The sequence below is a fragment of the Charadrius vociferus genome, unplaced genomic scaffold (assembly GCF_000708025.1).
Source record: "Charadrius vociferus isolate BGI_N301 unplaced genomic scaffold, ASM70802v2 scaffold104, whole genome shotgun sequence".
NCBI classification, from domain to species: domain Eukaryota; kingdom Metazoa; phylum Chordata; class Aves; order Charadriiformes; family Charadriidae; genus Charadrius; species Charadrius vociferus.
In genome coordinates this window covers 4,978,124-4,994,531 of record NW_009648255.1, presented here as the reverse complement: position 1 = coordinate 4,994,531, position 16,408 = coordinate 4,978,124, and the positions used below count along the sequence as shown (strand labels likewise).

General features: G+C 36.1%; 1 protein-coding gene across 1 annotated transcript in view; it reads left to right on the top strand.

Moving 5' to 3' along the window:
- ZBBX (zinc finger, B-box domain containing) overlaps nt 1–15,636 on the top strand; it is a 22,150-nt gene extending 6,514 nt beyond the window's left edge. The window contains 14 exon segments of the mRNA XM_009884500.1: nt 4,120–4,250; nt 4,252–4,276; nt 4,781–4,955; nt 5,854–5,974; nt 6,528–6,646; nt 6,876–6,979; nt 7,285–7,391; nt 8,198–8,367; nt 9,654–9,901; nt 10,784–10,943; nt 11,518–11,673; nt 12,621–12,857; nt 14,486–14,621; nt 15,561–15,636. Of these exon segments, the coding sequence (XP_009882802.1) occupies nt 4,120–4,250; nt 4,252–4,276; nt 4,781–4,955; nt 5,854–5,974; nt 6,528–6,646; nt 6,876–6,979; nt 7,285–7,391; nt 8,198–8,367; nt 9,654–9,901; nt 10,784–10,943; nt 11,518–11,673; nt 12,621–12,857; nt 14,486–14,621; nt 15,561–15,636 (1,965 nt within the window).
- The last annotated feature ends 772 nt before the right edge of the window (nt 15,637–16,408 follow it).

Below are 16,408 nucleotides of genomic sequence, written 5' to 3'. Positions count from 1 at the left end.
CACCTTTCGGTGAAGCTGCGCTCGCCGGTACTGAATCCCTGATCCCGGGAAGTCCCTTAGGGCATGGATAGCGCTTGTAAGATTAGGACAGCGCTGGTGGGTGACAAGGCATTGTTTTAACACCGCTTAAGTTACAAAAGGATTACTTTCCTTCTATCACGCGTTCCTTTCTTATTCAGTAAAAAGTTTTTCAGTTAAAAAAAAAAGTTTAGTTTTCATAGAAGCAAATGGCACAGCTGTTTTATTGCAATACATAATCAGGTTGTTACATGTTGGGGTTGTTCAGCCTGGTGAAGAGAAGGTGTCGGGCAGACCTTATAGCCCCTTCCAGTATCTAAAGGGGCTCCAGGAGAGCTGGGGAGGGCCTCTTGATCGGGGAGTGTAGCAATAGGATGAGGGGTAACGGTTTTAAGCTGAAAGAGGGGAGATTGAGATTAGATATTAGGAAGAAATTCTTTCCTGTGAGTGTGGTGAGCCCCTGGGGCAGGTTGCCCCGAGAAGCTGTGGCTGCCCCCTCCCTGGAGGTGTTCAAGGCCAGGCTGGACGGGGCTTGGAGCAACCTGGGCTGGGGGGAGGTGCGCCCGCCCAGGGCAGGGGGGTGGAAAGAGATGGTCTTGAAGGTCCCTTCCAACTCTTAACCCTTCTATGATTCTATGATATTGAGAAAAAAGTCATGCTGTCTTTTTCTTGTGCTTTGATGGATTTTAGTTATGCATGTCTCATGGAAAACTGAGTTAAATTGAACCAATGGTAGTGTTATGTGGCTGGAATAGTGTAACAAATTTCTGGATCAGGTGATTTTTTACACATGGTCTTTACAATACTGTTATTGGTATATTTTTTGAGACTTTTCCAGTGTGTTGGATGTCAAGCATTTTTGGGGAAAAAAATTGTAAATACTAAAAATGGCCAAAGGTGTTTGTTCATTCATCAAAGACAATTATATACTGTTGTGGGTGTATTTAACAGTCTCTGTTACCTGTAATTTAAATATAGTTATAAGTAAGCTTGAAACTCTGAATTCCTACTTAGAATTATGTCCGTTCTGTCAGATGCCACTTTCAGCATTCGTTATTCTTTCATGCTTGGATTCCACTCACAAAGGAATACTGTGATGAAAGTAAAATGTTATACAGTACAGTGGAGACTTAAGTTGTGTGTATTTTTATTATTCAGCTCAGTAAAATTCCGTTTCTAACATACAACTTTGTCACATGTCTGTTATGAAACAATAAAAATTTTATAATTAGGGTAGTAAAGATTCATCCTAGAATTATTGTATAACACTTGATTGTAAAAAAACTTAAGTTTCTGATATGTTATATTTGGTTGCGTTTCATAAATGGGTTGTAACAACTTTTTTTTGCACCATTTTAGATTTTATCTTTTGGGCAAAACCACTTTTTTTTTTTATTCTCCTAAGGTTATTGCAAATTTGATTTTGATAAATGCCATGATTTGCTTTTATTAATACCTTTTCAAATTTGTATTATTATGCTTGTTTTCATTTTCTTTCATTCCTGTGTTAATGATAACTGTTTCATAGCTGGACTTAATGAATCGAAGAGAAGCCATGTCAGCAACCTTTTGTGAATAAACTGTTTGGATTCCTATGTCATTGTTATGATTACAAAGTTACTGCAAGCTAACATAGATATGGAAAATGAAGATAGGGTCTTGATTAAGTGTAAGTTGATTTAACTATTTCAGTTCATACGAGGTTTTCCTGAAGGTGAATTTTACTTTTCGATAATGTCACTGGATATGTCATTCTGTTATCCTGCTAAAATGTATTTGATTATCTCATTCTTTCTTCCCAGAAATATAATCCTTTTAGTACTGTAGTAAACTGTCAAAGCTATTGGTCTGATAAATACATCTCTGTTGAAATGATCCTTCCTTATAGTATATCAGTAGAAAGATTACATCATTTGATGGAAAAACTTCAGGTGAGAATTTAAGGCAGTTACAGAAGGATACAACACACCACCCATCATTTGTTATCCTGAGTTATGCGGTTGACATAAAAGTTTTTCCATTAGCAGTTTTGCATGGATATAAAAATATTTCACCAGACACATCTAAATGCAGGCTGTTTAGTTTGTTTGTTTGTTTGTTTTTAATAGACTGTAGCAGATCTTTTAAACCTAGAACTGAAAACAGGGTGGTAACAATAGTAACATAACAATGATAAACCTTGACATTTATAATGCATTCTCTTTTAGAGATATATATATATTTTTAAAGGGATAAGGCACTTCTCAATCCAATTTTTTTATCACTAAAAATGAGATGTTGGAATTTATTGTGGGGATTAAAGCCCAGTTCATTGGAAGAGTACAAGGATTTAAACAGAATCATGGAGTGCTGTGATTGCTTCGTCTGCATCAGGAGAATTCCACCTTAAGTTGTCTTGATTCTATCCCCCACCCTTTTACTTGTCTTCTTCCTTGCTCTCTCCAGTCCTGCTCTGAAGCTAATTAGAAACTTCCTCTCTTAATAAAGGGAGCTAGCAAAAGGGTGCAGAGAGAGATGCTAGGCATCAAAGTAGGAGAAAATGAGCATCGAGTTCAGCTGCTGGGAAGTTTAACATCAGGCTAAAACAAATAAGCTTTGCAAGTATTCTCAAAAATCAGTTTTGCAATTCTTGCTGAAGTATTTTGAAGCAATTGAGCAAAATCTCGATGAAGTTGTTGTTGTTTATAGAAATAACGCAGCAGGGTGAGCCTTTCAAGTATTGATCTGCTATTATATGCTGTATGCCAGAGTACCAGAAGGAACCATACATAATGCAACTATGCTTGCTCAAAGAGAGCAGAGGTATGAAGCTACATCACTAAAATTATCTCCTTCAAAGGAACGTGACTTCTACTGAATTCTACTGTAATGTTAAGATTATTCTGTTCGCGTGGTGAAAAAGAAATCAACACAATCTTTAGCTATTTACTTTTGAATGCATGTGCCATAGGAAACTGAATGAGCCAAGGAGAAGGGCTGTTACAGAGAGAAATTCCCCTCCTTAAGTATGTGCTTCTGTGATCTCCATGTGTGCTAGCAATATGTTGGGGATGTTGAGGAATAAAGATTTGTTGTCGATTATGGATGATTACCGACTCTTAGATTCGAGGAAAAAGACAAAGCATGCATGTTCATACAGTAGCCTTTGAACCTTATTCATCCTGCATTGCAGTATAAGAATCGGAGGAAGGCTGCAAAAGGAAAAAGTAATTGCCGTTTGAAGTGGTTAGTCTCCCTGCATACTTGCTGGCACGTCACAAGTACCATTTAACGTGCACCCAGCAACTGCGAAGTCACTGGGTTGATTAGAGTGTAGAGTAGGTGGAAAGGAGAAGTGAGTTTCACAATGGCCGCTTGACATATTTGACTCTTTCTGATTACACTTTCTGCTTGTACAGTTACTGCTCTTGTGTTTTTGTGGTAAGAATGTGTTCCTTACTTGAAGTTTTTATAGACAAAGGATCGTTCTTTCTGGTCTCTGTGTGTAGGGAGGGAACACAGGGAAAGGATAAACATAGTTGTTTTGTTTTTGCCTGATAAGTATTCAAGAGTTGACAATCAAAACCTTCATATTACATTTCCGCAGTAATTTTCTTTGTTCTAATGAAGATTGCAATCAGTAAAGTCCCAGTGTGAGTAGAACTGTTGTTCTCCTTCTGTAGCTATTTTCAAACTCATCTAGTTCTTCAAAGTTTGGACTTTCCTGGACTATTTTTTTTCAGTATGTGTGTGAACAGGTGTTCCAGTTATTCCTTAAATGAACAGTTTCCTCCTGTTCACCTCTACGGATGTGCTTCTGTCTACTGAAAAGCTTCAGTAAGCAGAACTTCATTAATAAAGTACATAGCTCATAAATTTGTTTAAATGATATGTGCTGCATTAAAGGCCTCACTTAAGCTGTCCTATGTAGTACCTAATGGAATATTCAAATTATTGAATTTTTGCTCAAACAGTTGCACACTATTGGTTGTTGAAATTACTCTGTGTGTTTCACCATCAGTCTTCAACATGTGGTTGCCTCCCTGCTTTTGATACGGTGTTTGGTGGAATGTTTGAGTATGTTCATAATGTATTAATGGTTTCATAATGTTTCATTGACAGACAGAAGCTGATACACACGTTGGAAAGTTGGAAGTCGTTGATCACTTCATCAAGGAAGTAAATCTGAATGAGTCAAAAATGAATCATGAGCAGAAGAAGGTAAATAGGTCACATCAGAAAAGTTTTTCATCCGAGCTAGTCAGTAGGTAGTGCTGAGGTAGTGTACGGTTCTGGGAAAAAAAATATTCTTTTTGTTTGGGACATTTTGGGTAGAGTGGCCTTAGGTTTTTAGGTTTTTCCATTGTGTTCCAAGTGAGGTATAAGGCTATCACACTTGCACTGCCCATTCACCCCTCTTCATGTCTGTCAACGCAATATCCATCCTGTACATGGGATGTGGGCTATCCATGGCTATAGCTTTCTGCCTACTGGAAGCATTTAAGTTAAATGGTTTTTTGTACGCTTACACAAACTTTTTTGTTTGGTATGGTTTTGGTTTTTTTTTTTTTTTAATTTTGCTCTTGCAATTTAGTTGTGAGCAAGACCACATAAAAATTGAGTGATCTTGGTGGACAGATCTTGATCTTTTCTTGACTAAGCCTAGAAAACAGGGTACTGCATTTCCACAGCTGATACTAAAAATGTTGTTGCTATTGTATGTAACTGGGGCGAGGATTATCATCAGAAGTGCTGTATTAATTATTTTGTGGAACTGATTTAGGAACTATCCTCAGAATCAACCTGTACAGGCCTTGAAAATCAGGACAAAGGTTTATTACTAAATGGTATATTTAATGAGGAGGAATCTGCAAAGTCTTTTCAGGAAGCTTTGCTTCATTGGAGAAAAGGTAATTGTGATGACAGAGAAGAACCACATGCCAGTGAGGTCCTACCAGGTATGTTTTCTTCTGTTTTTTCATTACATTTTAAAAACATTAGGACCCATTTTCGTGAGCAGACTTTTGATTAGTGAAGGTAGATGTTCTGTTAAAATATTAAATGTTTCTTCTTAAGTTTTCTCTCTGTGTTCCTTCATAAATTAACACCAGTCTGTGAAGGTTTTTTCCGTAACATGCAGATTAGTGTTTATCCCAATTCTTGTAATGATCTGTGGGGTTGGCCAGGTTGTTCAGCTTGTGTCCCTGTGTTTTTCTAAGGCATTGTTACTCACACGAGACATTAATATGAACTGTAATGGTCCAACATAAAGTCACAGCTTTTAACTGAGACAAGGGATGTGCGTGGTTCAGGATTCCACGTGTTGTATCAAAGTACATTTTTTGCTTGCCTTCCACAGGCTCTTAATATTTCTTTGTCCCAGTGAAAAGCTGCAGCCAGTTGAAGTAGGCATGGGAAAATATGAAAAAACACTCTGATCTGATTGGATTTGTGCAGGCTAGTCTCTCTCCTCTAGTCAGTGCATGCTGTTTGTTCTTTGTGTGGTTTTGTACAAAAAATTATACTGATTTCTTTCTTTTTGGTTTTTCTTCTTACCTGTGAAATGGTGAAGTTTTTAATCTGTGGAGTCATGGATTTACCCCCCACCCTCCCTTTCCCCAATGTGGTCAGCTTCCTTTACGTGAGAAGCTGTAATAAATGAGGTTTTACTGGTTACCCCCACTGCTGACTGTGTTGTGTAAATATAATACTGCTGGCCATTTAAATTTTGGAATTATGCAAAGACTTAGCTAAACATAGACTACTAATGTGACATTCATTCAAAAATAATGTACTTAAATAGCAAGTTTATGAATCTGAATAGCTGTATAAATCTCTTTTAAATTATTCCAATAGAATCTATGGGATTTTGTGAGGTACAGACCAGTCTTACCGTTATGAAGGAACCTATCCAAATTGAATTCAAGGAGGACGGCCTGAGCTACATGGAGAAACTCTTGCTTAAGAAGTACAGAAGGTATTGTTGAAGTTGCTGGTACCAATGAAAGAAGTCAGAACTACTTAATAGCATTAACAAAAATTCCATTGAAACTTTTAAATTATGAGATATATTATCAAGAGTTAAGGTAACTGTGTACAGAGTGCTTTATTTTGATAAAATAACCTTTATAACCAGACTTGATGATTTACTATTTCAGAATTATTGCATAGGGAGTATTTGGAGGGATTCTCTTTGTTATCAGTTTGTTGCAGTGTTTGAAGACTGGTAATGATACTTGGCTGCTTGATTTTGGGGCATTTACTACAGGACTTTTATAAAGAAAAGGAAGTATGCTCTTCAGGATACTTTTATAAATATTACAGTTGGGTTTTTTTAGTCCCTGAGGTGCAAGGTCAGCTCAATGAAATTAAGAGGAGTTCCTGCGTTTCAGCAGTCGTTAATACTGCTGCAGTAAATAATGTGGGGTTTGGTTGTGTGGTTGGTTTGTTTTTTTTACTATTTTTTAATGACTTTGATATTATATAAAAAAAGATGACTTTTTAAAGATTGGTTTCTTTTCCTTTTTTAGAACTGTTGATCAAATTTCTGGTAGTTGTGTTCAAGATTTAAGGCCTGTGCAAACACTGAGAGTACATCAAGCTGTGATTGAAGAACGGGGAGAAGATGATGATGTCGATGACTTAACAGGTGCAATAGATTTCTATTTATTAAGTTTAACTATTAAATACTTTTTCTTGGGATTTTTTTTTTGCTGTGATTGCTGAACAATCACATATTTAAGCAGTTTTTGCTTAAAGAGAGTAACAATAATGAAAGGAGAAATTTATGGTACTTCAGACTAAATAAAAAGTTTGCATTTGTAAGTGAATCTTGAACAGGAAAAAATGAAATGCACCAAATTAACTATATTTCATAGTTGAAGAGGTGAAGAGATATTGGACATCTGTTTTTAGAGAAGAGATACCCAGCAGTATTTCTGAAAGTGCAGAGTCATCTTTGAAAATTGAGTTCCTTGATGACGTAAGTACGTAATAGAGAACTTAATGAATCTTCACAGTGATCATAAGCGATTTGTTGATCTGTTAAATATTTAAAGTAGCAACAGACAATTTCTAATTGAAAAAAAGGGTGATTTTTTTTCTTTTCCATACAAATGTGGAAAATCTAGCTTGCTTAAGTTTCCTTGTAATTTTTTCCTGCTCTGTCCGGGGACCATTGCTCTACAGAAATTACACACAAAAAAAAAAATCTGCAGGCTTTTAATCGCTTGAGCTAATTTTAAACTATTGCTGAATATGGTTTCTTTGGTTTTGTTTTTTAATTAGTCTTATGGCAAGGACTTGGAAGAATCATCTTACTTTTTGTTGACAGAAGCTGGGTCTATGGGAATGAATAAGCAAGGAAAAGCTGAAGTGCTGAAGCAGTTTGGAAGGTATCAGAAACGTAGAGATTTTTTGGAAGAGAAAAGGGAATAATCTTATCTTCTGTCTTAGTTACACTCCTAAATAATAGGGACTTCTATTTGCAGACAGTCATACTTCGTATGAATGGGGAGAATCCTTGGTTGTAAATTGTTTTAAGGCATGGCTAAGATACAGATCTTCTCATCCTTGGTGCAAGACATAGACTATGTCAGTGTCATGATGCTTAGGTACTGCTTTCCCTTTCTTTACATTTCTTCCAAGATCCTGTCTGTGATTGCTGGTGTTGTGCAACATTTTCATTTGAATGACCTAATGATTTGATGATTAATTTGCAAGACATTCAAAGAACAGTTTGGCAGTTAATGGGCATAGACACGTTTACCATTAACGTTAGTGAACAGTAAGCTTGTGTCTTCAGTTTTGTCAGTGAGCCACTGAGGTATATTAATTGCCTGTAGCCAGAGGGACATTACTTTGAAATTCCTTTTTGTTTGCTGGATCACTTCGATGTTAAACCACGTAAAATACATTTCTTTATATGTGTATGTCCTGAATTACAGATAGAATTTCTCTTTTGTATGTTCTTATCTCAGTAGGAACAGGGACTAGCACACGGACAAGTCTGTAATTGGTCAGTGTTGTGTACTTTTAAGATACCCTCACTCGACTAATCTTGTAACTCCAGGCAAAACTAAGGAGTCCTAATAATTAATGATACGTGCAATTCCTCTGATTTCCCCAGTTTTATTTAGGGTTAGGTGTGATCTGTTTTGCTATATTGTATTCTTCTAGTCTTCCTTCCTCTGTTTCAAAGTGGTTCAGAAGTTGCAGATCAGAACAGCACAGTACAAGACCTCTTGCAAAGAGAAATTGGAGGGATAATGAGAAAGTCATCTTGTCATTTAACATCTGCAGCTGACACTCAATATTTTTTACCTCTTCCTCTTGACAGAAATCCTGTTTCTTCTAAAAAAGTTTCTCAAGGTAAATTTTGAAAGTTATTTGTAAAATATAAGTAAGTGTATACAGTATTATCATTCTCATAGGATGTGTAGTCAACTACGATGGTTTTTGAAGAAAAATAATTAAAGATCATTAAATTATGTACCGTTCCCTGAGCTGTGCAGGTCCCTTGACCACAATTTGATGGGCCACACGAGCTATTTTGAAATGATAGGTATCTGCTGGGACAGTAATCTCAAGCTGTGAGCTCATGCTTGCGGGAGAGACTGCCCCAATATGAGTTGTATACTGAGAACAAACCCATTATAAAGCAGATGAAGTGATCTTTCAAATCTTATAGTTTATCTGTATTGCATTAGATTTAATGTATGTCACATATCCTTTTTATGTAGAAAAATGCTTTTATATAGATAGGTTGACAAACTGCATTAAAGATTACCTGTTCTGCATGAAAGAATATTGTTTGGGTATAAGTATTCCGGTGCCTGTTGCATGCCAGTGAAATCACCATGAAAGTTTGTTAGCTTTATTTCTGGCATTCTCAAGGGTCTCAAAGATCTTACTCTGTGTCCTAAAACTATGTAAAATCTATTGTCATTTTTTAATATTAAGAAATAAGTTAGAATGTAAGGATAATTCATTTCTTGTTCTTGCAAGTACCAAACAATTGCTCCAGTGCTTCAGGACCTAGCAGTTGTTCTCTTTGTGCTTAGTTCAAGAAACTGCTTATTTAAGCCTTCAAATGTGAAAATGCAAACAGGAACTGACTAATGAGATGTGATTTGTGTGCTGCTTTGGGCACAGGAGTAAAAAATAAAATGGCTGTATCTTGTATAAACAAAGAAAAACCTCTTGCAAAACCATTCCCAGCCTGATAGTATGTATTTCTAACTATTATACTACTTTTAAAGAAGTTTTATGAAAATCCTACTATTCCAGTTCTGACACTGCCTCTGATTAAATTATAGCATTCTAAATGCAAAAAATTACATTAGCATGAAGTAGTAGCTGGAAACGTGTTTAGATTATTATCGAGATCAAGTATTTTCATAGGCAGTGATGTACAGGAACATATGCAGTAGATGTGGAACTGGCACTACTACCTGGTAAGTCTAGTCGACGTATGTTGGCATCTTTGGATATCAGGCAGGAAGCTAATGAAAGCTAACTGTTCTTATTTGTAATTTTATGGCTTACTGCAGGTTTCATATTTTAAGTTAGTGAATAAAATATAGAAGACTTGCAGTTTATAATTCATATTAATTTTCCTAAAAAAAAATAATCCTATTTTCATGATTTTGTTGTAGAAAAAATGGTTGACTGCAGTCATCTCGAAAGAAATGCAGTGCAAAAGGAGAGTATTAAACTAAAGACTATGGGAAGATCACTTAGCTCCTGTGAACTAGCTGAGAAGTTCTCTAACCCTACTGAACTAATAAGCAACAAATATCTCCTCAAGACACAGCTGCGGAAAACCAATAAAGATTCACAAGAACTGGACAGTGTCTGCAATAGTCAGAGTCTGGTTTTGCCTGTAATTACAAAGTCTTCATTGGTAAAATATTTTATCTTTGATTGCTAAATAGATAAACTATGATGCTTAATTTACTTTCCCAGTGCAGCATGGGGTAACATACCGTGTTCCTGAATCAGTTGAGAGATAGTGGTAGTAGTATGGTTACCATTAAATATTCTACCACTTTTCCCCATTCTCCTCCAGAAACCCCAGCCCAAAGCAATCAAAACTACAGTTTTAATCAGAGCATTGTCACTGCCTACCATATTTCATATGTAGTGGATGAAGGCCTCTGTGCTTTCCACTTTCTATTGTCAAGACTGTTGATGTGCAAAAAAAAAAACCACCAAAAAACCACAAAAAACCAAAACCAACCAAACCAAAACAAAAACCAACCAAACAAACAAAAAAAAACCCCAGAACAGACTAGTCTCAGACAAACAAACAAAAAGGGTGTGTCGGGGAGAAGGCAGCTTTTGCCTTGTGTATCTAGGTGACTTTACCTCCCGATTGAATGCCAAAAATTGTAGATAATCTTATCTAACCTAAATTATTCAAATGTTCTGTTTGCTGAAAATAACATGGAAAGCAAAAATTCATGGAGGAGGTTGGGACATTAAATTTGGAGTCATTGTTAAACAGTATTACTTTAGTTGATGTACACAAAGATAAGTGAAAACAAAGAAAAACTGCTTTCATGTCCACAGTGGAAGAATAGACTCAAACACTCACAACATTAGCAATTGAAGTTTATAGGATTTTAAAGAATATATCAAGCAAAACCATCGTCTTTATGAATCACTATTACACCGGGCTATCGGAATCAGTCAAAGTTTTATGAAATGAACGTTTTACTAATATAAACTTGCAAGGGAAATATATGAAGTTTCCTGTTTCTAAAATATTTGTGTTTTATTCAAGTTACAGGATGTAGCCAAAAGACAGAAATGTGTTTCTACGCGGTATTGGGGACTTGAAGGTTTCTTTGTTGTAGGTGCAAGCTGTAAACAAGTAATGCTTGAAGCATGTTCTCCACCGCGTGCTGACTCTAGCCCTGTGGACAGTAGCATCCCATTTCCAGGTAATTGTGTATGAATGAAGTCCTCAAACAATATACATATTTATCACTGTTGCTGTAAGGTGTCCTTATCTTCCTGTAACTTGGTTCTAGCTTACTTTTAGAAGTCACTTCAGGGTAACAGTCAGGCCAACACACACAAGTGGTGCTGTAGAAGGATGAAATAAACTTACTACCTTGGGGTAAATTACATCAATATCGTGCCATAGATTTATATGCTTCTTTATATCCCCATAGAATTTGGTTCCAGTAGGAGTTTCCGCTTTTTTTGTGCATAATATACATCTTGAGGTGGTGGTGGGGGGGAAGGTATCATTATCCTATTGCTTTTAATGGTGTCTATGAAGCAACATGTGAAATGCTTGGTGAACACGAATATTAATTTGGTCAAGTATATCACTTGAATTCAAGCTTGTTAGTGTGTTATGTATGATTTTTTTTTTTTGACATTATGTGTAGAAAACTTGTTCCATGACTTCTTTAAATCACACACATTAAATGCAGCAAATATAGTAACAGTAAATACATATTAACACAAAACCTGCAAATGATTTCCTCTAATACTTTTTAATTTCAGGAGATGGAAAGTGGGTTACTGAAAAGAGCTTAAGTGAATATGCTGATGACTCTGTAGTTCAAGATGTCTTAGAAAGTCAGTTGAATAGACTTTCAAGTGGTTCGGAGACTTCAAATAGAATGTCTCCTCTGATGGTGGTGTGGGGGTTGTACCCAGGTAAGGATATGACAGCTTTGAGGCCCTTCTTTAACAGGTTAATTTTTCGTATGTAAAAAGTAGAAGTGCTTGTGATGATTCTGTTGAATTTGGGACACTTTTCATCTATGTGTTTGTATTTTGGGTGTAATGGCTTATATACGCATCATTGTTTTCATAAGAATGGGATTTTGAGTTAAAAATTATCTCTTTCGAGCTGTCACTAATAATTCCTTTTATTGTGCTTAGTTTCTACTCCTGCTTCTACCCCATTACTCCCCTCTTAGCTTGGATATTTAGATAATAAACTGTCTAGAACAGTTTTACTGTGTTTTGCAGCATCTAGTACAATATGGTTTTGATCTAATAAAAGATTTCTTCATGCTACTGAAATAAGTCTTATTACATGAACTATAAGAAACAAGGAAACAAGTAATGCATAACTGCTTATGCACTTTTTAGTTACTTTTCTCAGTTTCAACTGTCTCCATCTGAAGGAACGTAGCTTACGTCATTTCTCTCACCTTCAGCAACCAGTTTGGCATTTAAATTTTAAAAACACTATGTGCGGAAATTGAAACTGTCAATTTTGAATCCCAGAAAAATATTCAAACGTGTCTATATTTTATTCATGTTGCCTTAAATTAAAAAAGAGACAGAACCAAAGTCTTAAGCTTTCTACACACATTGTCAATCTCTCCCCTTCCCCAAAATTTGTGCCATTGCACAAATTATTTAAATCAGGTATTTTTTTTTTCTGAAAGACACCCCTGAAGTATGAGGTGCTAATATAATTGTAACCTCTTTATTAACATTTATTAATTCACATTCTTAAGCGAAATGAGTAATCTGTTCAGAGCAATTAGTAATTTTAGCTACAGTTAATGTCATTAATGAGCTGAGATCAAATTCTATTTGTGTGTGAAATCTTGAATTATTGGAAGTTGTGACTTTTTCTGTTATTTCAGGGCATGATTCTAGAAGACCTTGGTCAACAAATATGCTGCACTGTAAGCTGACTGGAAATTGTCTAACAAACACTCAGCCAAGACCAAAGAGTTCACCCGTGCATACGTTGAGAGTTAATACTGAGATATCAAACCAGAAGTGCACTGATATAACTAAACAAGATGAGTATCTTTGGGAATATATTGCAGACCAAGAAGCCCTACTTACTCTGGAAAAAGAATTACTAAGTTATGCAGGTAAGTGACAATACTGTGTTTTATCCTTGTGTTTAGAAGTAACACAATGAAAACAGTAGCTGTTTCATTTGCCTTCTCAGATCTAACTGATTTTGCTGCAAAAATGCCCTAAACCATTTGACAATGCAAGACTTCTTTGTGCTTGAACAGTGATTTATTTCCATTTGATCGTACTTTAACTTACCCTTAATTTAGTAGATGCAACTTTAAGTTTTTTACTCCCATGCAACTTTCTTAAGATTTTACCCCTTGCATTTTTGTTGTAAAAACTGCAAGATGTGCCAGGTACGATTTCAGATCATGAATTTCTTTTAAATAGGTATCCTGTCCTTTGATGTTTAATAATGACCACTACAGCTGTTCTTAGAAGCGAGATGTGATTTGATGCAAGGGTAGCAAGAAGGGGAAAAGATGGACAGGAAATGTTATAAATCTCTCCTGATGAGAACTGCCACTAATATGGCACAATAGACATGGTATTACCCCTCGTTTTTGGTTTGAATCAACCCCCTTTCCTCTGTCTTTTTAAGACCATCTCCTTGTTTTTTGGGAAGGTTGGGGCGGGAACAGTGGCAGGCAGCCAAGGTCAGTTCGTTACAGTTGAATAAAATGAGTGAGTTCTGGTTTTGTTCTTTAAATACTGGGGAAAAAAAAAAAAAAACAAAACGATTGGGATGCTTCTGTTCCGTCTGAATGAGCAGATAGGTCAAGTGTCCAAGACACTTTGTGCCATAAGCAGCCTTGATAGGCTACATCTCTTAGGCTGTAACTTCTGAGTTGCTATGGTGCTCTCGTACTGGCAGGTCCTGGCTGTGATGCACCTTCAGTAAACAAAAGTAGTTTGTATTCCAGAGTGTTCTGTCTTTTAAAATGTTTTTGCCTTAGGTTATGCTGTATTTTTTCATGCAGCTCTTCTCTGAGGCTTCCAAATACTACATTTCAGGACAGGTGTCCTTCCTCTTTTGATATGTACTCATCAGAACCCTAGTGTTTAGAAGAGTTGTTCATTCTTCAAGCATTAACAAGAGCATCCATGCTGAATGTGCTCAGAGAAGAATAGGGAGGAAAGTTGTTGTTGAACCGCCCCATTCTTTCTTTCCCTTTTCGTTCCACTTTCTTGGAATACTTTTCACTTTTAAGTTCATAGCAGAGAGTTATGGCTAGCTGGGAAAATAGTAACATACTTGCATGTGTGTTGTCTGAGAAGCTTAGAATGTGACCCCAGTTGATCGTCTTTTTATATCGGTGGATGTGGGATATATCCTGTTACTCCATTTTATAAACGTACAACGATTAGTCAGCTACCAGAGTTCTACATTTGCCACTCTATTTTGAGGTCGCATAGATGTTAATGGGCCCCATTATATAAGGTTTCATACTCTACTGACATGAACATCTTAGAAGCAAACCCTCTCCATTATTTCTAATCATAGAGCAACCATGTAATACAAAGTCCTGATTTATTTGGGGGCTTGTAGTGACATCCTTCATCAGCTGGAGTTGTTTTGAGGCTTTTAATGGCACATTTTGTTGATACTATCAAATTCTTTAAAATTGATAGTGTAGATACTGCATTTTTTTTGTTTGTTTGTTTACATTTATTCCTGAAATGTCCTAAAATTTCTCAGGTCCTGAAAAGCCTTACAACTTAACTTCTGGAGATGTAACCTCCTCCAGCAGACACTCAGAGAAGATATGCAGAAATACTACAGACTTCCGTGAAAACCTGGAGCTAAAAGACCAAAGCAGGGCTGGTACTCTCAGGTAAGTTAAACTTGCTAAGTATGTTTTTATGATGTTGTAAAATGCTCAATATGCCAGACATCTTGCCAGAACTGAAATAAAAGCAGTCTTGACTTTCTGATTGGATTTTACATGCTGATTACAAATGTCAGCATGACCTATTTTTTATCTTGGTGTTCTGAACCAGTACTCTCAGGCAGCTCAGATTAAGAATTGATATATTTTGTTGTTGAGACTCCAAATTTTGGGATTATGTTTTTCTAAATGAATTAGCTTTTATTAATATACAGCACTGAGACTTATAAAGTATGTCTATTACAAATTAAGTTTTTTTGCTTATAAGGTACCTTTAAAAAGAGCTGTTGAGCCAATAACATTTATTTAATCTATGATATATTTGTTGTATTGCCTTGGAGACTAAGGAGATGACTGGAAACAAGGAAGTTCCCCAAAGTTCTGTCTGTCATTGATTTTTTTTTTTTTTTACTATAAGCTCGTAACTAGTAAGGGTCAATGGGACACTGTGAGGTTAACTACATGCTAAGTGAATATATAGCTCATTAAGAGATTTATGGTTGGTTGTTTTTTCACTTTTTTTTTATGTTCATAATATTTAAATTGCAGGTCAGTAGAAAACTAAACAATATTTGCATATAGTGCAGATAGGAAAGTGGGTCTCACTTATACTAGCTTACCTGTTCTAGGATGTGGGATTTCTCTATTAAGGCACAATAGTGACAGTTATTTACTTCCTACTTGGTTAAGTATGTATGTGATAAAAACTGGGGGGGGGGGGGAGGGGGGAATGAATATAGTAGCTTGTAATGTGTGTATCCTTGCAAAACATCCAGCAAAAGCTATTTTCATGCCTTTTAGTTCAACATATGTCACTAAGGCTTAAAGCATAGTAGCTTGAGGAATTTGAGCTGCTGAAAATCACTGTGGTATGTTTCTTTTAAGGGGCTGGGATGAAAGCCAAATGGATGATGAGGAAGAAATTCTGGAGGATAAACAACAAGTTCTTGCATTACAGTGAATGTGCAGAGAATTTAATGCAATTTCTACCTTTGCGCATCGTACAAAATCAAGAAGCAGACAAACAGGTGTCTTGAGTGCTGCTCAAGATATTATTTATTAAGGATTATTTTGTAAAGCTGTCAATAAAAATTCTTAAAAATCCATTGATTTTTACTTTTTTTACAAGTATGAAGAAGTAACAGAATAAAAGAAAACTGGTCTTCTGCTGTTATTTTTTAGGATTTTTTTATTCTTTAATTCTTACTCAATATAAGGTTCCTTGCCCACAGATTGAATTTTATGTCTCCAAATGCAGTTTCACATTGCCAACCTGAGATGAATTGTGCAAGAGATATTAATGGAGTGTTCTTAAATGGGAGGGGAGGTGTGTCTCAATTTTGGCCAAGTTTATATGGTGAGATGCATAGTAGAAAGTCTAGTATACTTTACTCCCTATCATATATTTTACAACTAAGGGAGTTTTGCCTTGCAGAATAGAAAATAAGTTTTATACAGTATATTTTACTTCTTTTACATTCCTTTCTTCTTAATTTCAGCAGGTAGCATATACTAGCAGTAAACTTGGCTCCTTCTGCTCAGCATCATAGAATCATAAAATCGTTTTAAGTTGGAAAAGACCTTTAAGATCATCGAGTCCAACTCTTAACCTAGCACTGACAAGTCCACCACTAAACTGTGTCCCTCAGCACCACATCTGCATGATGTGATCTACACATCTACATCGATGGGAAGTCAAGTTCTCTTTCTGCACTGTGCAACTTCCACTGCTC